Source organism: Coturnix japonica, chromosome 22 (assembly GCF_054131305.1).
Source record: "Coturnix japonica strain WE chromosome 22, WE-NBRP24, whole genome shotgun sequence".
Lineage (NCBI taxonomy): Eukaryota > Metazoa > Chordata > Aves > Galliformes > Phasianidae > Coturnix > Coturnix japonica.
In genome coordinates, this window is record NC_140684.1 from 3,085,325 (window position 1) to 3,108,103 (window position 22,779).

At 43.0% G+C, this 22,779-nt stretch overlaps 2 protein-coding genes across 15 annotated transcripts in view; both read left to right on the forward strand.

Annotated features, from left to right (window-relative positions):
• Window positions 1–3,694: 3,694 nt before the first annotated feature.
• DDX52 (DExD-box helicase 52) lies at window positions 3,695–10,782 on the forward strand. Of its 4 annotated transcripts, XR_014936439.1 has the most exons (16): window positions 3,695–3,803; window positions 3,958–4,135; window positions 4,356–4,489; window positions 4,687–4,872; window positions 5,135–5,278; window positions 5,485–5,781; window positions 5,868–6,010; window positions 6,132–6,204; window positions 6,349–6,552; window positions 6,719–6,809; window positions 7,298–7,420; window positions 7,630–7,780; window positions 8,145–8,220; window positions 8,685–8,756; window positions 9,372–9,464; window positions 10,136–10,782. XR_014936439.1 is itself a non-coding variant. In XM_085521983.1 (15 exons), the coding sequence occupies exons 1-15, from the start codon at window positions 3,717–3,719 to the stop codon at window positions 10,203–10,205; spliced, it is 1,794 nt and encodes a 597-aa protein (XP_085378109.1). In that variant the 5' UTR covers window positions 3,695–3,716; the 3' UTR covers window positions 10,206–10,782. The 4 variants fall into 4 exon arrangements, 2 of the variants coding, with proteins under 2 accessions (XP_085378109.1, XP_015736628.2); XR_014936440.1 differs by having other exon boundaries at window positions 5,485–6,010; window positions 10,139–10,782; XM_085521983.1 differs by lacking the exon at window positions 5,868–6,010 and having other exon boundaries at window positions 5,485–5,596.
• Window positions 10,783–11,004: 222 nt separating this feature from the next.
• Window positions 11,005–22,779, forward strand: part of SYNRG (synergin gamma) — a 35,955-nt gene continuing 24,180 nt past the window's right edge. For 5 of the 11 annotated variants that reach the window (XM_085521976.1, XM_015881134.3, XM_015881135.3 and 2 more), the window contains exons 1-10: window positions 11,005–11,164; window positions 14,451–14,491; window positions 15,520–15,638; window positions 16,961–17,091; window positions 17,455–17,560; window positions 18,177–18,288; window positions 19,491–19,784; window positions 20,520–20,744; window positions 21,779–21,856; window positions 22,555–22,751. In XM_085521976.1, the coding sequence (XP_085378102.1) occupies window positions 11,073–11,164; window positions 14,451–14,491; window positions 15,520–15,638; window positions 16,961–17,091; window positions 17,455–17,560; window positions 18,177–18,288; window positions 19,491–19,784; window positions 20,520–20,744; window positions 21,779–21,856; window positions 22,555–22,751 (1,395 nt within the window). In that variant the 5' untranslated portion in view covers window positions 11,005–11,072. The remainder of the gene's footprint in view (window positions 11,165–14,450; window positions 14,492–15,519; window positions 15,639–16,960; window positions 17,092–17,454; window positions 17,561–18,176; window positions 18,289–19,490; window positions 19,785–20,519; window positions 20,745–21,778; window positions 21,857–22,554; window positions 22,752–22,779) is intronic. The other 6 variants (XM_085521979.1, XM_015881140.3, XM_015881141.3 and 3 more) reach the window with 3 other exon arrangements.

The window sequence follows — 22,779 nt, forward strand, 5'->3', positions numbered from 1 at the left end:
TTAAAGCCTTGTTATAAAGGCTTTATAACAACTGCCATCTCTTTCTTGGCAGAGCAAAGCCATATCACTGCATTTAACTTAGGGTGCAGAAGTGGGTACAAAGGAAACCTCCTGGATCCCAGCATTACCAAAATGGCCTCTGGATGGACAGTGGAATACAGACAAGCAATTTCAGCAGTGTCAGAGCTGCTGCTTGTTACATGTGTTATAGTAACACCAAGTTGCACAAGAATGCCCAGTTTCAAACTCTGCCAGTCCGGTCAGATGGCCACACATGTGCCCCCTGGGTGCTTCCTTCCTGTGTGACACTGGGAAGAAAGCATCATCACTGCCCCATGGGCCACCCTTTGTGGGCTCTGGGTGGGTTTGGTTGGGCTGGAGCTTACTCAACACACAGGTTTGTGCTGTGCTGAAGGGCTCAGCAGGGCTGGGGTGGAGTTCTGACCCAGGCAGTTATTTTTCCAGCCCACGGGTCAAACTTACAAGTCAAAAACCTTGTACAGACACCGCAGAGCTGTCCCAGCCCAGTGTTCATGTTCATACAGAGATGTACAAATCACAAACCTCAGTTTTATCTTCTCATTCCAGGAACTTTGATTTTCCTCGTATATCCTGCAAAATTAATTCCCCTTTCTGTAATTAATATGCTGCATCAAATGAGTTCTTAATTACAGATAAATCACAAATCCACACACTCAACTGTTATGCTTTTCAAGTAATAAAAGAGATCATTTGTCTTCCTCAGATGAACAGAGACCAACCAGCACACCATTTCCCCTTCTATGAAGAATTCATTTGCCTTAGAAAGAAAGCCTTTAAAAAAAAAACATTGCAAGGATTTCTTGAATAGGGGATCAAAGCTCTCACACTGCTGGAAACCATTTTTACTAAATAAGATGGGAGAAAAAAAAGTAAAAGTTTTTTGGTAGTGATTGGGATAACAGCACCCTCGGGAGGGATGAGGACATGGGGTCAAGAAGTTGTGACCAGGTTAGCGACACAGGGAACAGAAGGAGGGGACAAAAGAACAGAAAGTGGAAATGGACAGATGAATGAGGAAGTGTGTTCCTTTGCCGAAAGAGAATAGATGTGACATCAATTCATACTGGGAGCTGGAGGACCAGGGCCTGTTAATGGATTGAGGGACACAGCAGGGATCAGAGGTCATGAGTGCGCTCAGCCAGGCTAATTGACTGTTATGTGCATATTAGTGATGATAATTTAGTAGGATAGTGGGATGTGGGGAGCAGATATGCAGAGTTGCCACTGATGAATACGGTCCTACTCTACATGGGCTAAAAAAGCATGCTGAATAAAAAAGAAAAGATACTGGCTTTCTTTGGGAGGGGATCCCACAGCTATAGGTGAACATCCCTGGTCTGACTGTGCATGAACTAAATCTGTTCATTACATTTGCTTTGCAGTTGTGCAGGTTTTTACCTCAGCCCCACCTGTGGGTTGTGGCCCTGACTAATGTTGAGGAGAAATGGCCAGCAGAGCCATGGGGTCCCAGCCCAGCTCCCTGCAAGCAGCTCCAGGCTGCCTATGCTCCCATCCTGCAGCAGCCTCATGCATGAGACAGACATGGGATCACTTTTGGGGGTCAGGTGCAGCTTTGAGACGAGTTTTGTGGAACCAAGACCCAGTCCAGCAAGCTCCCCTAAGACAGGATTGCCCTAAGACATGAGGAGTACATAAACCCTCAAATCATTTCAGGGCTGAGCACCCCATGCACCCCACACATATCCTGTAAAACCTTTGCTGATCATCTGCTGTCAGCACTGACTTGGCATCTAGTGTTAATAGAGAAGCATCAGGGAAGCAGAGCTAAAGCTGATGCTTTCACAAGAGCAGTTTTGCTTTGCATTCATTCAGGTTATTTCAATTTCACATTTTCAGTTTCTCCTTTTCTGCACCAGCAGGAGGGAGCCAGCTCCAGTTCTGCTCCCTCCAAAGTCCCACCTCAGAGCAGAGCTCCTTTGCCTGGCCACAAAGGCACTTCCCAGCCAATTGATGAAGAGAGTATTTCCCATTTCCTTGCTCTTGAATCTGCTGACAGCATCTCTTGGGGATGGATACTGGAGATGATTTATAGATCTTTGTTAAACAAATTCCTCCACATTCTTCCTTGTCCTCACACAGCAACCATCAGCCACCTCTCCCAGCAGAAAAGCAAGAGCTTCAGCCTGGGGTCAGCATGAAGGATGCTCCTTTGGGTCTCTTCTGCCCTGCTTTACTCACTGTGTGCACAGCAGCAGCTGCAAGTGGGTATGGATGCCAAGGAGGGACCCGGTGTGTGCTGTACCCACCCACTCATGGTTTCTGTGCAGCTGCTTTCATCCCTCTGCTGGGAAGTCAAAAGGTTGGCCAAAAAAATAGTGCTATAAATCAGGCAGATACGGGCTGTGGGGAGGATCTTGTTAATGCAATTTTTCATCTCAAAGCTTGTAATTAAAGTAATGAATGTTACAGGAGGAACAACCATTGCCTGGATGTTCTGGGGCTCTCAGACTTCAGTGATGTAGATGTTTGGCTCATGAGAATTTTATTACATGAAATGGTTTTTGTAAAGCATTCTGTTGCTTAATGGGATTTTCCTGTTCTACCTCAAGCACACAAGGAAAGATATCTGTATCATTTGATCTGATACAGAGTACAAGGAGACTTACCTTTACTACTGTGTCTCACGGCTTATCATAATGAAGAATTACATTAATTAGATGAGTTCTGATTTTTCTCTGATTGCTCTGAACAGCAGAGCCAGTTGCTCCACTGCTCCTGTTTTGCTTCTCAAATAATTTCTCTAAGCACAGTTGCACATACATGACATGGCACTACATCAGTGTACATTAAAGATTAAACAAACTCTGTCTGTGCCTGACTTTGAGGTAAGTATCTCTGGAACTGCTCCACTGCTTCATGCCAAGTGCATGTGGGAATGTACGTCAGTGTGAGTCTTAAGACCAAGAACACAGCACAGTATTCCTGGCTGTGATGGATTTGACTCAGATCAAGAGAGAACGTGCTCAGACTTTCATGCAGCAAAGCAGAGCCACTTGTTGCAGATCACAAAGGGCCTTCCTAGAGAGCTGATGGAGAGAATGTACAACCAGAGATGATCCTGACAATGATGAGAACTAACAAGCTGCTGCATTTCCTCCCCAGAAATACACAGGGCCCAAGTTTGCAGCTCTGAGAGCAGCGTTGGCGTCTCTCTGTGATTGATAGAAGCCCAGTTTGCCCACCAGCCCTTTGAGAGCAGCTAATGATACTGTAAATCACCACAGCACAGACATGCGTGAACAAAAACTTCTAACAAAAGCTTTTGTCCCTTCATTGAAACGAGCTGCTCCTTTAAAACAGGGGCAGCAGTCGGTGTGATTAACTCATACACAAAGGGACAAAGCGCTGCGCTGAGCCCATAAAGATGTACAACAGCTTTACAGCTCATAGCCCACATCTGATACTTCTGATTCATCTGGATCTCATGCAGATGACCTCAGCTTTGAGTAACGTTTCAGATTGGTTCAGGAACCAAACATACCACGCATCACAAACTTCCTCCTCCGCCCTCCCACCCAGCGCTGTGTTCTGATTGCAAACAGACGGAAACAGCGCATATGGTTGGATCCCACCTTCCATTATAGACACAGTGCTCTCGGAAGTACATTGTGCTTCCGGCGTTCTGCTTCCTGCACGTGTCCGGTGTTGGCAGCATGGAGGTGCAGGAGCTGTTCCGCCGTTTGGGCGCCGGGGCCCGCTTTGATGTGCAGCGCTTCGGGGGGGACGCGCGGCGCTTCGGGGTACGGAGCTACCGGGGGGAGGTTGGCCGGGGCCCGAGGTGGCTCTACGGGGCTCCAGGCACGTTCCCGTCCGCTCGGTGGAGCCCCGCGGCCTTGTGGTGGCGCTCGGGGTCCTCACCGGGTGTGTCACCGTGTTCTTCGTTATCTCCCCCAGGTGATCCGAGGAGGTGGCGGCACACCCGAGAACCTCGACTTCTTTGGGCGCAAGGAGGGAGCCCCACTGGGATCTGCGGGGAAACAGGAGGATGGAGTGGGGAGAAAGGAGGTGGAGGTGGCAGGGAAGAGAAAAAGGACGGCAGAAAGCAGTAAAAGGAAAAGAAAAAAAAAGAAAGGTATTTATGTGTACATGAACGTGACAGAGTGCCCTCACAAAGTTCATTCTTGTTTCACTTCATGTTAGATGTACAGATACTACATGTTAGATGTATAGATTCACAGATGTTAGATGTGAATTAGTTGTCTGGGAAAAAGGAGGATCTGCAAAGGTTTTGAGATTTCCTTTTTGATTGGATTTTACCAATGGAATCTTTGGTTTTGTTTTGAAACTTCCAGAAGCAGCATCAGTGCCAGAGGTGTCAGAAGGCGATGGGATAATGTGGATGTCCTCTCTGAAAGCAAAAGTCAAAGATACAAAGGACAATAAAAAACCTGCTGCAGAGAAGCTTGAACGTTTGAGAAGGGAGAAGGTAGGGCCATATAATTCTAATGTAGCAACTGATTGCTTGTTTTCTCTGAGTGTTGCATCCAACAATTGAGGTAGTTTCTCTTGGGAGGAGCGTGACTGAGCATGGGGAAAATAACCAGAAGGTGAATTCATATACATTTAGTTCTGTGTCAGAGTTAAAAGACAAACTAAAAGCAGATTGTGTTTCTTGCCTTTTAGATAAACCGTTTCAGAAATCAGCACAGGATTAATATTCAAGGAACAGATCTTCCTGACCCAATTGCCACGTTTGATCAACTTCAGAAGGAATATAAAGTCCACCCCAAAGTCATTGAGAATATTCAAGCTGCTGGCTTCCAGGTTCCAACGCCAATCCAGATGCAGGCCATTCCAGTCATGCTTCATGTAAGTCTTATAGAATCATATGTTGTTATAGAGTGTGTGGCAAAGTTTGGAGAGAAGTCTCTCTTTTTAGAGTCCTGTCAGTGGTCAGTTGTACAGCTTTAGAAACCTATCAAAGGCATCGTATTTCAAAATGCAGCTATGAAGGATTTTTGATCTGTGCTTTTACTAATGTGCTTTGGGATTAGTTTTGTGTGGTTTTTTGTTGTTTGTTTTTGCTTTGTCTTCGAGTAGAATGTAATGTCCCTTTATGGTTTCCTTCCAGGGTCGAGAACTTCTAGCTTCTGCTCCTACTGGGTCTGGAAAAACACTGGCATTTTGTATTCCTCTGTTAACGCACCTGAAACAACCCATGAACAAAGGATTCAGAGCTCTGATCATTTCACCTACCCGAGAACTTGCCAGCCAGGTGTGTGTTGTGGAGAAAGGAATTATTTTCACATGTGTGTATTTGTTCATTTATTACTCTGTAGACTACCTAGCTTTCTCTCATCCCGAAGTCTGAATGCTGTTTGAAACTTTATTGAGGGATGCCTGCAGTTTTTCAGATTATAGAATATAGCTAATCATCACGATTTGAAAATTGAATCTGTGTTGCTATTGCTGCCTTTTCAGACACATCGGGAGTTGGTGAAATTGGCTGAGGGGACGGGCTTCAGAATCCATATGATCCAGAAGGCATCTGAAGCAGCAAAGAAGTTTGGGCCCAAGTCATCTAAGAAGTTTGGTAACTCTTTTCACTACTGTCAAAACGTCACTGATTTCACTGTTCTGGTTTGTGTGGTTTTAAGGAGATTGTTAACACCACTCAAGTTACACATTCTATTGTTCAACACTAAAAAGGAACTTGTGTAGAAGAAATAGGGAGTGAGCCTGACAGTGAACCTTTCTGAATTGTGGGCTTAATATAAGGTAAATGTCACAGTAGATAGGGCTCCAAACAAGAGCAGAGTGGAACTGTTTTTAGAATCTAAACTGTTTTTACTGAATTTTAACAGCCACACCTATAAAGTCTTGTGGTGATAAAAGGAATCCACAGCCTTTTTGCAATATCTTCTGCTGCTTAAATAGTATCCTGTACGAATCGCAACAGTGAAGTGCCTTGTCTTAACTCCAAACCAGCAAATCTCTGTCTGATTGGGTAGGAACGTGTTTCTCAATGTTCTGCTAAATGCTTTGCAAAAGTCTGTGTTGTCTCTTCTAACTTTTTGGTTTTCTTTCCTTTTTGTTTGTTTGTTTGTTTGTTTGTTTTTTTTAAATAGATATACTTGTTACTACTCCGAACAGACTCATTTATTTACTGAAACAAGATCCTCCAGCAATAGACTTGACCAGGTACTATATCAAATGTGGCTTTGCTGTCAGCTCTGCTGCTGGAAAGTGGCTGTGTGCGTGGTCCTTCTGTCTGTGAGGTTCCTTTGGAACTTCTGGCTTCTCTGCAAATGACTTTTACGGAGAAGAAAACCTCTTTATTCCTAGTGTGGAGTGGCTGGTGGTGGATGAGTCAGACAAACTGTTTGAAGATGGAAAATCAGGATTCCGAGACCAGTTGGCCTCCATCTTCCTGGCATGCACGTCCCATCTGGTGAGAAGAGCCTTTTTCAGTGCAACCTTTGCACGTGATGTGGAGGAGTGGTGTAAACTCAACCTTGACAGTATTATTCTGGTGTCTGTTGGTGCAAGGTAGGTGTGCAGTCGCATTCTGATTCGCTTTTTTCCCTTGCCTCTTATTTCACTGTCAAATGAGTATTAACTGTTGGAGCATGTACCAATGAAACTTTGTCTTGCATGCAGTGTTTCTCAGCTACCATGTAATATTTATATATATTTATTGGATTTCTGGTTTCAGAAACTCTGCAGCAGAGACAGTGGATCAAGAGCTGTTGTTTGTTGGATCTGAGACAGGAAAACTAACAGCAATGAGAGAGCTTGTTAAGAAGGTATTTTGGACTGATTGAGCTCATTCTGCTTCTGAACTGAGCCATGTATTCTATCTCTCAGTTAGAAGTTTCTCTGTGGTACATGTTAAAGCATTGTCCAGTTCTTCTGTACAAGAGGAATGTTACTGCCCATGTGAAATTTTAGAGGAGTTTCCATTGTTAGTCATATTTTTGAGCCTTGCTTGGGAGTGGTCTGCATTAATGGTGCATTTAATTTTAGTTGGCAGTGTGAAAGGGGCTGTTCGTGTTGAGTGGGGGAAAAGTAGAGTTTCTGTGGATTAAAATACAGGCTGATGATTAAGCGAAGAATGATTCCATCGAAGGTAGTGGAGCTGAACTTGCTTATGTCCCAAAGATTTTTGCTGGTTAAGGAAAGATAATCCTCTAATAAGTAAATACTGTGTTCATTTAAGTTGGTAGCAGTGTAGTCTGCAGACAGCAACAGTAAGAAAAGGACTTGAACCTTATATAAGATTTCTGTTTTTCAGGGTTTTGCTCCCCCGGTCCTTGTTTTTGTACAGTCTATTGAGAGGGCTAAAGAGCTTTTCCATGAACTTATTTATGAAGGCATCAACGTAGATGTCATCCATGCAGACAAAACTCAACAACAGGTAGGAGGTTATAACTTCTTTCCCAGAAATGCTTTACAGTACTTGATATTTCCTTTTTAAAACGTTACTTCAAGTAAGTTTAACATTAATTTACTGCATGTTTTGGTTTAGAGATTTAGCTTTTTTATTAACATGACAACTTTCAGGAAACAAGTTTGCCTCAGCCTTCTAGTCAGGATGTTTCCAAGTACCTTTCTATTTTTTTCTAGAGAGATAATGTAGTACACAGTTTCAGAGCTGGGAAGATCTGGGTGCTCATCTGCACAGCTTTACTAGCTCGAGGGATTGACTTCAAAGGAGTAAATATGGTCATTAATTATGATTTGCCAACGAGTGCAGTGGAGTACATCCACAGAATAGGTGCGTATTCTTTGCAAAGTATGTCCTTTTCCCATAGTTTGTAGATCTTTAATGGAAAAGCTCTTATGAATATGTGAAAGCCCTGACTCTTCTGTTGCTATATCATTGACTCATTTGAATCAATTTATACCTTGTCTCATCTTTCAGTAAAAAAGAGTTGCTTTTTGTCAGGCTTCTATGAACCCTGAACACTTGGACCTTTCAGACATACTTGTTTTCATGCAGTGGAAATGATCTTTGGGGATCAGCTCTGTGGTAGTGTGCTTAGTATGTTAACATACGTTGGGAGGCTGGGGCTGTGAAGAGGAGTGGAATAAAGATATTTGAAGAGAAACCTCTGCTCTGTTCAATTTGTGTTTGACAGGTCGTACTGGGAGAGCAGGACACACAGGGAAAGCGGTCACTTTCTTTACAGAAGATGATAAACCTTTATTACGAAGGTAAGTTTAAAGCATGTTATACATAGAATGAAGCATATTTTTGCTATAACGTCCTGTTAAGCTGCATGGTTCTGTCTGATGCCACATCCCTTGTGAACGTGGTGCTGCTGAGCTCTGGACAACTCACCCTGATATAAAATGCTCTTCAAGAATTCAGAATTCACATGGTGAAGCTGTAAGGTGTTAACAGCATAGGGAAAACCCCAAACATTTCAATTTTAAGGTTTTGTTTGGAATCTTTTCACTAATGCAGCAAGACAGAATCTAGCACTCTTTCACTACCTTGTTATGCTGTAAATAATGGCAATGTGAAGGCATGCTTTATAGTGTTTTTGAGTGAAACCTTGGTGTTCTGACTTGAACCCTTCTTGAGGGGAAGATTCAAGACTGTTCAGCTGGCTTTGCTCTTCTGGTTTTCCTGCAGTTACTGCCAGAGTTAATCCCTTCCCTCCTCTGCCTTTCAGCATAGCCAATGTTATTCAGCGAGCTGGCTGTCCTGTGCCAGACTACATAAAGCACTTTCCCAAACTTCAAAGGTATGTTCATTTGAGTATATTATCAGTTTGTCTTCCATTTTGAAGTCCTGCATGAGGGCTGGTTGGGGTGTGAGGGCTGCAGAAGTTACTGTTGCAGTTCAGCTGCAAAAGGAATCTTTGACAGAGCTGTGATGGTGGTTTTTGCCACCCAGACAAAAAAATGGACACAGAATTCTGTAATACAGAGAAGCAATTACTTCCTGGAGAACACGGAGTTCCCTGATACATTTGCTAGGCTTCCCAGGCCTGCACTCATGAATTAGATTTCCAGTGCATGAAGAGATTACCTTATAATGGTGTGTGTGTGTGTGTGTATAGATAGATTGGTAAGGAGTATTTCTTAAGGCTTTATTTTGACTGATAATTTTTAATAGTTCTCAAAATTAATTTCAAATTGTGTGTGTATGTATATTAACCATAAGGATTAAAATGAACTTTGTTTGAATGCCATGGAGATAATGTAGCTGAACTGACCTGGAATAAATGCTAAAAATACATTCAGACCCATATACACCTTATGAACTAGTGCAGGTTTTCATTGTCCATTTTATTTATTTTGAATATTAATTTTTAATCCTCGAAAATCACTTAATCTTTACTAAATGTCATTTTCAGCAAACAGAAGAAGAAATTCATTAAGAAACCACTAACGAGAGAAGCAATTTGTACCACTCCTCAGTGCTTCTTAAAGAAAGCCAGAAGAAAAAAGTAAGAGTGTGTGTGTGGTGGGTTTGTGGGCTTTTGTTCTTGTTTTTTCTTTAATTTCAATATGGACATATGTCCTTTGTCCAGAAAAGGCCCAGCAAGTTTCCTCCACTATAACTGACATCTTGTTTGGACACACCAAGTCATAATGCTTGTGTTGTAGTGACAATGAAGTTTTAGTGTCAGTATCTGCTACTGGAAAGTGGATTAATGCTATGGCTGCGTGTGAGAAGACAGCATTACAGGTAGCTCTGTAACAGGCTGTAAAGCTGAACTTCAGACTAATTTTCCTAGCAGAATAGCAGAACTCACTCCTGTTCTGGTAAAGAGCTTGCTTTGCTTTTGTCATATGAATCATATAATGGCTTGGGCTGGAAGGGACCTCAAGGATCATCAAGTTCCAACCTCCCTGCCACAGGCAGGGTAGCCAAGTATTAATGCAAGAAATAAATCTTAAATTGCAATGTCTAGAGCTCATAAAATAAGGCTGGTTGGTGTGTAGCAATTTTGTGTGGTAGATCGTCATTGTTATGTCTTCAGATGGTTCCTACTGAACAATTTATATTCAGTTGCTCCACTATAATGCAAAATGACTGATGTCTATTATATTTCTATGTACTTTATTTTACTTTACGGTGCTCAGCTGCCTTGATCTATGCTGTCTTTTTTTGTAGGAGAACTGCAAAGGAAAATGTTAAGGAAGTTACAGGTACCGGTGACTTGAAGACTGCTTCACAAAGCTGAACAGTGGCAGATGGCTCTTGAGCTGGGCCTGACACCTGTGCCTGTGCTGACGAATGGAAGAATGAAGATGATGGTGAAGGGGAAGGAAGAAGTGTATTTCTTCCTCTTGCCTTTCACATGAGGTGGGATGTTTACATGCAAGACTCTACTGAAATAAGAGTAGAGGACTCCTGAATGCTTCTTACAGAAGCTGTAGAATGTGCTCTTGCAGTGAATGCTACTGAACACTTCATATTACTGAACAATTGTTCAAAAGTAGCATCTGTGTTACTGTCACTTTTATAGTACTGCTTGGAACTCCTGTCACTTCAGTGTTCCCTAGTGCTGATCCCTAAAACACATGTCAGACTCACAGTAAATATGGGTTGTGGGTAGAAAGATGGGGGGGGAAGGTACTGCTAGGCCTGGGAACTGCAGCTGTTAGATGCTTCCCTGGATATGGTTTTGTAAAAACACAAAACAGCGTGAATAGGGGAAGTAAAACCTTCTGCTTTTGGAATAACGGGTCTTTTAGGTGCCTCTGAGTCTCATAAATTTGTGTTGAGCCTCACAGCAGAATAAAGAAGGTCATAAAGGATTTTGGTGAAGCCGTGTCCGTTTCTGCAGTCCCGATGGAGCGGTCGGTGCTCTCGGTTTCTCTCATTGAATCCGTTGGGGCACAGATGGCAGCTCCGTTCCTCCCGCCGTCCCTCTGAGGGGCTCCTCCCCTCCCCGCCGCCCGGGGCCGGGCTGTACGCGGGGCGGTGCTGAGGCGGGCCGGGCTGCGGGAGGGACGGGGCGGTGCTGGGGCGGTGCTGGGGCGGGCCGGGCTCGGGCTCGGCCCCGGAAGCGCGTTGTCTCAGCTGACCGCCGGGCCGGAGCGGGAAGATGGCGCTGCGGGCCGGGCCCGGCGCGGCGGGCGGTGGAGGAGCGGCGGGAGGCGGCGGAGCCGGAGCGGCGGGGGGCGCGGGGGCGGCCAGGTCTGTGCACCGGGGCCGGGCCGCGACGGGGGAGCGGGGTCGGAGGGCTGCGGGGTCGGAGGGCTGCGGGGGCGATGAACGAGGGGCGGAGGCTGCCGGGCTCGGGCGCGGGGCTGAGGCGGGGGTCGGGGCCCGGAGATGGCCGGTCCGCTGTGCCGCCCTGCTGGGCTCGGTGTGCTGCGGCTGGGCCTGCCGGCGCCTGCTGAGCTCTATGCGAGCCCACCTGCCTGCTGCCTTCAGAACGGCTCTTTCTTCGGGCAGAGGGGTTTGTGCAGGGCCCGCAGCCCCGCTGGGTGCCAGCAGGGACAGGCGTGGTGGTTCAGCAGCGCCGGGCACGGGGTGAGGGGCAGGAATGGAGTCGGGTGAAAGAAGGGCGGCAGGGCCCGCTCACCTGTCAATGCGTTCCAAGGGGAGGCTCAGGTGATGTTTTTGTTTAACGTGGGCTCTGGAGCGCTGTTTCCTGGTGCCCTGCTGTCAGGTTCTTTGACAGAAAACTTGTGTGTGTTGAGCCGCTGCGGTCCGAGGGCTGGTTCTGCCGCTGTCTGTCACTGTGTCACTGTGTAACCCCGGGTGAAGGGGCTGCGAAACAGCGGGCTCAGAGCAGCGCTGCCTGCCAGCAAGGAGCGAGCGATTGTCAGCGAGCTGCAGGCTGAAACAGCGCTCACTGCAGAGCCTTTGTTTGCCAGCAGTGTTTTGGTTTCTTTGAGAGTGAACGTAGAAGTAGAGATTCACGTTCTGCGCTGGGGGGGTTCGTTTCTGTGGATTTCTGTGTGGAAATTTGCCACTGGAAAACATTCCGGTGCTTCTTGTAGCACATTGGTGAACTGAGACTTTACACACTGGGAATTGGGGGGTTAAAAATCTGCTTGTGGCTGTGAGTGCATTACGTGCAGGTTGGAGCTTTTGAAGGCACGCAGATACAGTGAAGGAGCTGCTCCTGCGCTCTCATTGAGGCTGACTTTTGGTTTTGAAGCTTCCCATTTTAAAGTAATGATCCAATAAGAACGTATGGACTAATAGAACTCTTACAGTAGCAGTGCTGAAGGGTCATTGATTTACTCTGTCTTGTCCAGGCTATATGACACACGTGGTATTTTCTTACTGTGTCACATCAAGCATTGCATCTAGTTGCATCAGCCCCACTGGTGGGAGGGGGGCATCTGATGTTGAGAACAACAGAAATCTCTGCATCTGCTTTTAAACCCTTTGTGGAAGCATTGAGAAATAAAGAAAGCCCGTTGAAATGGCTTGATGGTAGTCAAATGCTCTGAATAATCGAGATTGTGAGGGGTTCCGTCTCAGGAAAATGCATTGGGGAGATTTGGAGTTTGCCACCAATTAGCTGTAGTAAACACAGCCTTCAAGAAGTGTATTGGTCCTTATAGATATACTTCATTGTGCCCATTTTATTTTGTTTTTTAAAGGCAGTCCTATTGTTGCCTGCTTGTTCTTATAATCAGTTCTAATATTTTGAGGTACCTGGAATTAAAATGTCTTCTTTTTTTTTTTTCTTTCTTTACAAATAAAGCTGTTCCTGATGTTGCTCCTATCAGCGTGGTTTGTCAGGTCCTGTGGTTTCCTGTCCTGCCTCCTCTTTATCTCAGCAGTCCCTGAGAGCTTAATTTCAGCACTGTGGATCAGCTGCTGTAGCTGGATGTGGCCGTACCTCCTTCTGCATGCCTGAAAAGCAGTGTGGAATAAGGCTTCTGGTAGTTGCACTTAGTAATGTGATAAGGATTGAGAGCCTGTGCTGGTGGTGGCTCCTGGCAGCGGCACAGCAGAACCATGGGGAGAGCTGTGCTAGGAGCTTCTTGCTTTGCCTCTTCAATGTAGCTTCCTTTTCTATTGCAACTTCCTTTTCCAGTGCCCTCTCATTAGTTCCAGGCTTTGTTTATTTATCTTTCACTGAGACCTATAAATAAACCAGGAGCTCAGTGGAAAGGGATAAATATTTCATAGCTTGTCCTGTATTTGCTTCCAACAGGAGGAGGTACCTTGCTATGCTTGTTCAGGTTACATTACATTTGCTAATTTGGAAGAATGCTTTTTGACCAGATTCCCTGACAAGAAAGTGTAACATTAAGCTATGGGCACTTTTTAATACTTGTGAGCTTTTCAAGTTGAACTTTTAATATTTTATAATTCAAAAGAAACGCTGAATGGTGTATTTTTGAGATGCATGGAACTGCTTTGTATGCAGGAGCTGAAATTACATTTGGCTTCAGAGGATCTGTGGCTGAGTTGGCCAGGACAAGTGGGTTGTCCTGGTGACTGTCACCTGCTGTCTGCACAACAACCAGCAGCAATTAAGTTTGGCATTCACCCACAAACCAGATTCCTTATTTTGTCTTAGAATTTATTTTGCTCAGCTCTTCTGCAAGTATAAACCAGGTTGGCTTTGTGATCTCCTGCAGGGTATGCAGAACTGCCTGCAATCAGTTGCAGTGTCTTCTTCACTTGTAGGTTGTTTTAAGTCCACCTTTGTGTTGAACATTTGTGAGTGCATTTGTCTTTGTGTGGCATCTTGAGGGAACGGCTGGTTGGGACCCTGATTCCAGTTCTGATTTTGTGACTTACTGCTCATGTAAGTGAGTGGGGTTTCCCATTGAGGGCCTTTTGCACAGCATGCTCTCCAGTTTAGAAGCAAGGCCTAACCTAACATTTTCCATTATAATTTTGGCTGAATTTTCAGCAGTTCCTCCTCCAGGTGTGCCTGGTGATTATTATTTGGATGAATAATTTTTTTGCAAGCCAACTGTTTTTCTTGTACTTAAATATAATGGAGAAAACATTATTTTGTGATGCATGCCATTCTGGGGGGAGAGAGAGGAAGGCAGTGGGGTCTCATGGGCAGTTTTTTCCTTGTAGGAAATAGTTACCAAGGAGCTGAGGTCTGTTTTCTGGTGCGTTTCATGGTCTTGCTGAATCAGATGCTTCTGGCAGGAGATGCTTATTCATTCTGCAGTGAATGCCCAGCCCGAGCTCACAGACTGACCTGTTACCGACCTGTGCAGGTGCTGGAAGTTCTCCTGTGGGTGCTGTGGATGAGTCAAAGCCATTTTCATTCTGTTATGGAGGCTGAGTTGTGTTCCTTCGTAGCTCTGCAGTGTGAGCTGTGAAGTTCTGGGCTATGTTTGGCAGGGGGCTGTGTGTAATATTGCTGATGTCCCCTCCGAAATGCACAACAGAAGGTGGAGGTGCTGACTGTGGCTGGTGGGGCTGGTGCACTTCAGAGACTGCTTTCATCCACTGATATTCATGTTCCCCTTTCTCCCTCCTCCTCCAGCTTCATGTTTCCTGTGGCAGGTGCTTTGGGCCCCCCTCAAGGTATGTATGAATGTAATGCTCTGAGCACTAAGTTCATTACATATGAAGACATTAACCAACTGCAGGTGATCTGTGCTCAGTGCTGCTGCTCAGTGTGATTAAGTGAACTCCTGAGCTGGTCATCCCCTTCAGCTCAGTGCTGCTCGGCTGACTCTCGCAGCTGTTTCTAAAGCTCTCTGTGCAATGCTGATAGAGCAAAGTGCTAGGTTAGAAACCCGGGAAAATGATACTTCTGCTGTGTTTGACCCTGAATTTGCCTTCAAGATTTTTATGTTATTTTGAATATGGCAATTAACCTCTTTGTGCTCCTTCTACCAGCTGTGCATACCAGTATTGTGTGGGTGCTGCAGTACCTAGTCAATATTTCACAACCCATGTGAAAGTGCTCAGACAGCAGGAGAGCCCCAGCTTTGAATTACCTTTGTTCTCATTGCTGTTGCAGTGCTGTTGTTTAATTAATGGAAAATACAGAGAGAACTTGAACAAGTTCAGTTTCCTTATAAAATGTGTTGGGAGTTGATTTGTGGCTTATTCCTGAGCGTGCTGCATCCTCCTGGAGTGCCTTTGCATGTGATGTTCAGCTATGGGTGCTTAGAATTGAGAATAGAAAGTGGTGCACGGGTTTATTTCCTGCGGCTGATCTTGAAACGCTCCCAGTTTTAAAGTTTTCCCTTTCAAGAGTAATGGGCAATTAATTATCAGCAGCTGTCAACCTGGTTAATTAAATCTCATTAGCTGGAACTGACCCTATGAAGATTATATGGGAAGAAACCCACAGCCAGTCCTTCAGGTGTGGGAGGCTTCATCTGCTTGGCTGTGGGAAAGCCTGTAACATCTCTTCCCTTAGCCTGACCAGTAACTAACTTAAGGATATTCCACAGTGCCTGCCCTGCAGCCTGGTTTTCACTTCTGAAGCAGTTCAGCAGGACTGATTACTTTATTCTTTACTGTGGTGGTTTAGTTCAAATATTAATTAAAACGAAAAGCTTTCAACAAGGTGAGCACTTTGTGTTAATGTTTTATTACAGGGATGATTCCTATGCAACAGCAAGGATTTCCAATGGTTCCTGTCATGCAGTCCAACATGCCAGGCATGATGGGAATGAATTATGGCTCTCAGATGCCTCCTGGACCCATGGCCATGCAGGTGTGTGCTGATGAGATGTGGCTTGAAATGAGACATTCCTTTTGCTTTGGTTCTATGTCCTTACTGCTGAGGTGGCACATTGTGTTGTATGAGCCCCTTGTAAGCTGATACAGGCTGTGTTGGTGACCAGTTCACTGAGGTCTTTCTCCCTTTGTAACTCAGATGCTGAAGTTAGTAGAACTGCATGTAAGTGCAAGTGGCAATTCATAGACTTTCTTTTTAAAAACCCTTGTTGCAGGGAGCAAGCAATTGAAGAGCAATGTGCTGCATTGCCTCACATGAGCAGTTTTCCCATTTGTCCTACTTCCTCTGTAACACTGTTGGTTTTTCCTTGCTTAAAGCAACTTTGTCTTTATCTGTACTGTTGCTAATTGAGGAATAAGAACAAAGTACGATTAGCCAGTACTATATTTTCTCTGCTCTTAATCATTTGTTTTCTGTTTAGTGCCATCTGTGCTGATGTACACATTTGCATTTTGCTGAAGTTTTATGTGTTGCCAAAGCTTTATAACCAAATTGTCGTCTCAGATTGGATTTATGATGTCTTGCCATCTCCTTATGCTCTCCTCTCACTTCCCACCCCCACCTGGACATTAATAAAATAATTTCTTAAAATTTATAGCAGGAAGATGGTTTTATGAGAGCTAGTCTAAAAATAATAGCATTTGTTCTCTTCCTATGTGTTCCGATAGCAAAAACAAAATGAATGATAATAAAAGTAATTTAATTTCTGGCTCCTTCTATATTAAGCAAGCTTTGCTGCTGCCACCACACCAGAATATATTTATCATCAAATATTTCTCATTGCTTGCAGTCCATTTGGCTAAGTCTCCTTTGTGCTGTTGCTGTATATTCTCTGCCTCCTTGGACACCCAGATGAGCTTTTGCTGTGAAGTAACCAGACCCAGTCCTGCCAGCACCTGCTGTTGGTTAAAAGCGTGTACGCCCAGCATGGAATTTAGAAATATTCTGCATCACTTGGAGTAGGAAACTACATTAAAAAAAACCAAACAAACAAGGAAACCCAAGTGCATGGCTCTGGTTAGGATACCTGTAATGTTTTCACCTCAATTGTGTCGATTTTATGTCTTGATTTTTGCATTTGCTCAGAAAGCCATCGTGCTAAAATCTTAACAATTGTGGTTCATCATTGAGAGGGAAGAGTGCCACCTACTGAATGATTGCTGCCTTGTTCTGTAACAGCTCTGAATTTTATGAGATCTACCTAGTCTGTCATTTAGCAGGATGTAACTGTCAGCTGTTGGGCTTTGTTTGTGGAGGAAAAAAAACCCCTCAAAGCTGTATTATTAATTTTGTTGTAGGGTGGCATGCCCTTAGGGCCAATGCCAGCAACTGGAATGCCTTACATGGGACAGGCTTCTTTCATAGGAATGCGGCCAGCAGCCCCACAGTATACCCCTGACATGCAGAAGCAGTTTGCAGAGGAACAACAGTAAGTGATGCTTCATTTGCTCTTGGGGTTGTTCTCCTTATTTATTTATGCTTGTGTGTTTATTTATGTTAAGGGGGAGATGTGGCCTGGAAATGTAGTCCACATAGCAAGAATATTAACCACAGTTTCTCTAGAAAGGTAGTTCATTTAGTATTGTGGAACAGTTTTGAGATAGTTCTATTGCACTTGAGGGCAATCTATAAAATTAACAGTAGCTGTTAAACAATTCTGAGGGAAAGTAGATATGTGCACTGAGCCAGCTGAATTTGAGTTAGAATAAATGGAAGAGAATCTAGCAGAAGTTGGATGTGGAAATTGTAACAAAAACTGGTTTTAGATTATTATTTTTTTAAATAATTTCAGAAAGAGGTTTGAGCACCAGCAGAAGTTTTTAGAAGAAGAAAGAAAACGGCGCCAGTTTGAAGAGCAGAAGCAAAAGCTGAGGCTCTTAAGCAGTGTGAAACCTAAGGTGGGTCCTAAACAGTAAAGGCAATGTTGGTGTCCTTGAGGCTGTTTCAGTGGCTTTTAATGGGGTGCTTCATTTTGGGAAGTGAGTGGGGAACTTGTGTGATACATCAGATCTCGGAAAGCATCTGCAGTATTCAGTCATTTGCACTCTCTTGTTGCAATGCAAACAAAGTCTGCAAATGAAAACCAACTTTTTTAAAATAAATTCAAACAAACGTGGAGTGTAGCATTTGGGAACAGGCTGAGATTTCTAGAAAACAGAATGTTTGGTTGCTTGATTGTTAACTTTATCCAAAGTTTTGGGCCCTCCCAGTGAGCTCTGAGGCTCATACCTGTAAGACTACAAGTAACTGACTAAGGTTTATGTAGTATTTCTGTGCCTAAAGTGTCTGTCAGAAGACTGAGAGGTGCTGTTATTGTGTAGCCTGCAGAATACATGCTTTCTAAATGTGGGGGCTACTGTTAATATGCTTCAGGTGTTGCTGGAGAAAGAGGGGTTTACTTTAACAGCAGGCAGTGCTAAGTCTTGTGCTGAGCAAGTGTGGGTATTGGAAGGAAGCTGAATTGTGCTGAGATTTATTTTTTTATATATTTATTTTCTTTCCAAAACGTTTCAGACAGGTGAAAAAAGCAGAGATGATGCACTGGAAGCCATTAAAGGAAATTTGGATGGTTTTTCTAGGGATGCTAAAATGCATCCAACACCAGCATCGCATCCAAAAAAGCCAGGTTTGTCATTTTTCTCTCTTCCAACAGAAAATAAAACTAGTATTTGAAATCCTTGGCAGAAGGAACCAAATGAAAGAAGCGTTTTTATTTGACAATATGGAATATGAATGTATCAATGTTTTGTAAATTCGAGCATCATCGTAACAACTGTTCACTCACTTGGGGTGAAATATTAGATTTCAGCTTTCATTGGAAGATTTGATAATCTTTAAAAGAAAATGTAATGTGAAATGCTTACTGTGAAACATCATGGGAATTGATAATGGATGTTAAGTCCAGTGTTAATAACTTTCTTTATGCTTCCATTCTAACTCATATAATTGAGTTCTTTTCCAGTCAAAGCATTAATTAATGTTTTGCAGAGTGCTTTTGAAGTTGAGAAGTGCTATAAAAGTGTTAAGAATGATCAAAACCTTGTGTAAAGACTTTCGAGTACTGTAATAGCTTTTCTTTTTCTTTTTTTTTACCATTGCCTGGGCATGGTCAAATCAAAGCCTTTGGTATTCTCTCTTCTCAGTAATTACTATGTTTATAACAATTATTGCTAGAAATTTCTTTTGGGTTAAAATACAGCTTGCTCTGTGTAGCCTAAATGAAGCTTATCTGAACAAAAATTTTCCCATGTAAAATCTTTCTCTGCTGCGGATTTGCGCTTTGATAATTTTTAGGTTCCAAGTGATTTTCTAACATCTCCCATTGTTTGTTAAATTTCCCATCCTGCTGCGTTAAAATGGGTGACTAAGGGAGGGATCAGACAGAAAGCTTTCTAAAGGAATATCATGTTTCTTTTGTATCTCATGGTTTATTATTGAGTGTCTGAGGATAAAACGCGTCTTTGAGGGGGAACCTCTCCCCTGCCTTGGTCTCTACCCAACATTTCTAGTTTGAAATATTTCCTTTTGATTTGTTTTGACTCAATCTGTTTGAAACAAATTGAATGCTTCCATAGCTGGTTTTAAAAATCAAGATTCAATCACAGTATTTACACCTGGGAGAGAAGATGCATGGTTGGAAGAGGCTTCTCAGCTTTACCTTATGTGTTTGCTATGCTGACAGTAGTCACCATTCTCATTTCTGTCAAATAATATATCCACCACATTTTCTCCTCACTCACTTGCTATTTATGGCTATATTTGTCATTTTCTCTACTTTTCCACTTAACTTTCCTCCTCACTTTGCACTGTGTTCATTCCATTTTACAGATCATCCCACATCATCATCCCATTCTGCTGTATCTGTTTCCCACTCTTCTTTTCTCAATGATGAAGAATTTAGTGACTTTATACAAGGGCCTACTGAAAGCCCCAGAGCGGTGCCTCAGCCCACCTCTCAGCCTTTTCAGCCTTTCCATTCTGCCACAGAGGCTGGACAGCTGCTTTCAGAAAAGGCTGTGGTCCAACCTCTCCCTCCAGCCCAGACTCCAGTGTTATCCATCCTGCATGGTCACGTTCCCTATTTTCCTACCTCTGCATCTTCACCCAATATCCATAAAACAGGTAACTCTGAAGTTTTATTTTATTTTTCATAACATCACTTTTTGTTGTAAAGCTACACAGTCTCTTTACCTATTTGGTTGGTTGGTTTATTGTTTTTCCCTTCAGTCTGGCTGAAAGATACAGGCAGTGAAGTAGAAGCCTGCTGATCCATGAGGAAAGATGTCCCCTTCCTGCTTTCCTTAGAACTGCACTGTAAAAGCAAGCTGTGTGGATTTAAGGATGCTAAATATGCATCTGGCTCTCTCAAGTGTATTAAGTTGTGTGTGCTAGCATTATATGAAGTCTGTGTGATAGAATAGTTGAAATGATGGTATAAGAAGTAATTATTGTGCTGATGTGGAATGCTTGTGTGTTTCTTTTCTTGGAGGCTAAGCAGGTGTAGGTAAGATTAACATGAAGAACTTAGCATATATAAGCAGGTATTTGACCTGAGCCTTAAATCATTCTTTGCATGATCTAGGTGATTATGCAGTGGTGTCCCAAATACAGGAAATGGTTTCATGTATTCCTTATGTGTTTCTTTCTATTAGTTGAAGTTGTTGTGTATGCATAACAAGTGAAAAGCAGAATTGGGCCATAAAGGATTTGAGCAGGGCGGTGCTACTGTTTTGAGATGGGATAGGTCCTTGTCTGATAATCTGTTGGTTGTGCCAGTAATACTTCTTTTCAGGCGTGGAATTGTGATCTGAGTGGTTAATAACAAAATACAAATAATTCCTCCTGCTGTTCATTCAGGCTCTTCCTTGGAGGAGAAAGTCTTAGATAATGGCTCAAATGAATCTGAACAAGAGCAAACCAAACTTAAATCATCCGAAGTTGGGCACAAAGCCTCGGCTGCAGGCCAAGCTCATCCCAGTCTAGCCGTCAATGACTGGGCTCTTGTAGGTGGACATGAGAGTGGTACCACTGCTGCAGAGGTGCACAAGGCTTCAGAACAAAACATAGCAATTGAAGAGTGTGGTGAGCAAATGAAACATTTGACAGAATTTAATAAGATGCTGCTTGAATGCTAACACTCTGTACACTAATTCTAAGACCAATTCTGCGTAATTTTGCTCTGAACGCCTGCTTGAATAATATACCAGGGCTTCCTGCTCCTTGCTAAAAGTAACAGCTGTGATTTTGCTCTGGACTTTCCCCACGTGAGTTTACTGCTGCAATCACATTTAACATGTTTGTTTAATCAGGTTTTCTGTTTTGTAATGTTCTGCCATCTTTCTTGGAGAAACAGATATGCTCTCTAAAATTATTTCCCATACACTTACCACTCATAGCATTATGTCTAAAACGATTTCTATTTAAGAGATGATTTCAAAAGCTACACCAGCTTTAGTTCCAGTTCAGATTTTGTTAGAGATGACCACTGCTTGCTTGGTTGGTGAGAGATAATGTAGTGGAGAAGAGAGTAACCAATTGACAAAGTTGTTGCAGATCACGTGGAAGTCTGTAATAGTGAAGACAGCTATGGTTTCTTTTGAATATGAGGTGTAGGAACAGTGAGGCAAAGGATACCTTTCTGTGAGCATGGGAAAAGAACTTGCTAAGATCCAGTTTGATGGGCTATTTGTGTGTTTCCCTGCTAAGGATTTTCTGGTGGAATGTTGTGAGTGGTTCTTATGATTCCCTTTGGATAAGCATGGATTTGTTTTTCCACCAGTAGCCCTCATAGTGATGGGAAGGCTCAGCTCACAGAACTGCTGTTGTGCAATTGTAAGAGGTTATGAGAGTTGAGTTCTGTGCAACTAGAAATTTGGCAAATCAGGAGCTCCTTGTTTCTTTGTGTACATAGCAGTGCTCTTGCTGCTACCCCAAAACATTCTAGTCATTATGTTGAAATATATTATGCAGTAGCTGTTTTTCCTCTGAAAACTGTGCTTGAAATGCTAAATGATGCTGACAAACTAAGATCTAGTCTCAAAGACCTCTGTACTCTGAATCTGAATGTCTTAATACAACTGTGTCTTTCTTTTTCAAACTAAATGGAAAACCTTTAGGTGTTGGAGTATTCCCTTCACAGGATCCAATTCAGCAAATGATGCCTCCCTGGATTTACAATGATAGCTTGGTTCCAGGTAAGCAAGGAGAGCAGGCATTTAACTAAGTGGGCAATGTAAAGTATGAATATGTGTGCTTGCGTTGCCTTTGTTGGTGATTGAAGCATTTTTCTTCAGTCATCAAATGAATCCATATTTTTGCCGAGATACATATTTGTAATATTTGTCTGCATTTGAAGAAAGGGTTTTTTTTAAGCATATTAAATGTTCAGAATTGTTATGAAAGCATATCATGCTAGTAGAGGTTGCTGCTTCTGACAAAATTGCTTTCATAGGTAGACTGCTTTTGGCATCTCTTGTAATTAGGCAGGTTCACATCTTAAGGCTATTTACCTTATTCATGCAAATAGCACTGGAAACAGAATGAAATGCTGCAATCAGTATTGATTACACTGAAGTTTAAGTACATGAAGCTGTTAGGATTATCTTTTAATGTAGATTATCCCACAATTTCATTACAGAAACGTATTTTGAAATAAAGCACTAACTGTATTTTGTATAAAATATTATTCTTGGTTGTTTAAACTTGTGCCTTAAGAGCTTCCACTAACTTGTTTAGGTGAAAAGGGATGATAGTGTACAAGATCTGAATGCTGTTGCCTTATCTTAGCTCTTCCATGTTACTAAGTTGATTTAGGAATTTGATATTGAAAAGCAATCTTAAATTTACTTGAGAAAAGCAATTTGCCTGATTAATACTGACTCCTTTGTAACAGAACTGTATAAGAAAATTTTAGAGACAACTTTGACTCCTGCTGGGATAGATACTGCTAAGCTGTATCCCATACTGATGTCATCTGGATTGCCCAGGGAGACTCTTGGACAAATATGGGCTCTAGCCAACAGAACCACCCCTGGGAAGCTTACGAAAGAAGAGCTCTATGCTGTCCTGGCAATGATAGCGGTAACTCAGGTATGACTAAGGCTTTGGGGATTAGTGT

Excerpts from the sequence above, each read along its gene's own strand:
- DDX52 (XM_085521983.1), top strand. The coding sequence starts at position 3,717 with ATGGAGGTGCAGGAGCTGTTCCGCCGTTTGGGCGCCGGGGCCCGCTTT. Across the intron at positions 6,810-7,297 it reads TGAGAGAGCTTGTTAAGAAG|GGTTTTGCTCCCCCGGTCCT; the intron begins GTATTTTGGACT and ends TCTGTTTTTCAG. Across the intron at positions 7,781-8,144 it reads GGAGTACATCCACAGAATAG|GTCGTACTGGGAGAGCAGGA; the intron begins GTGCGTATTCTT and ends TGTGTTTGACAG.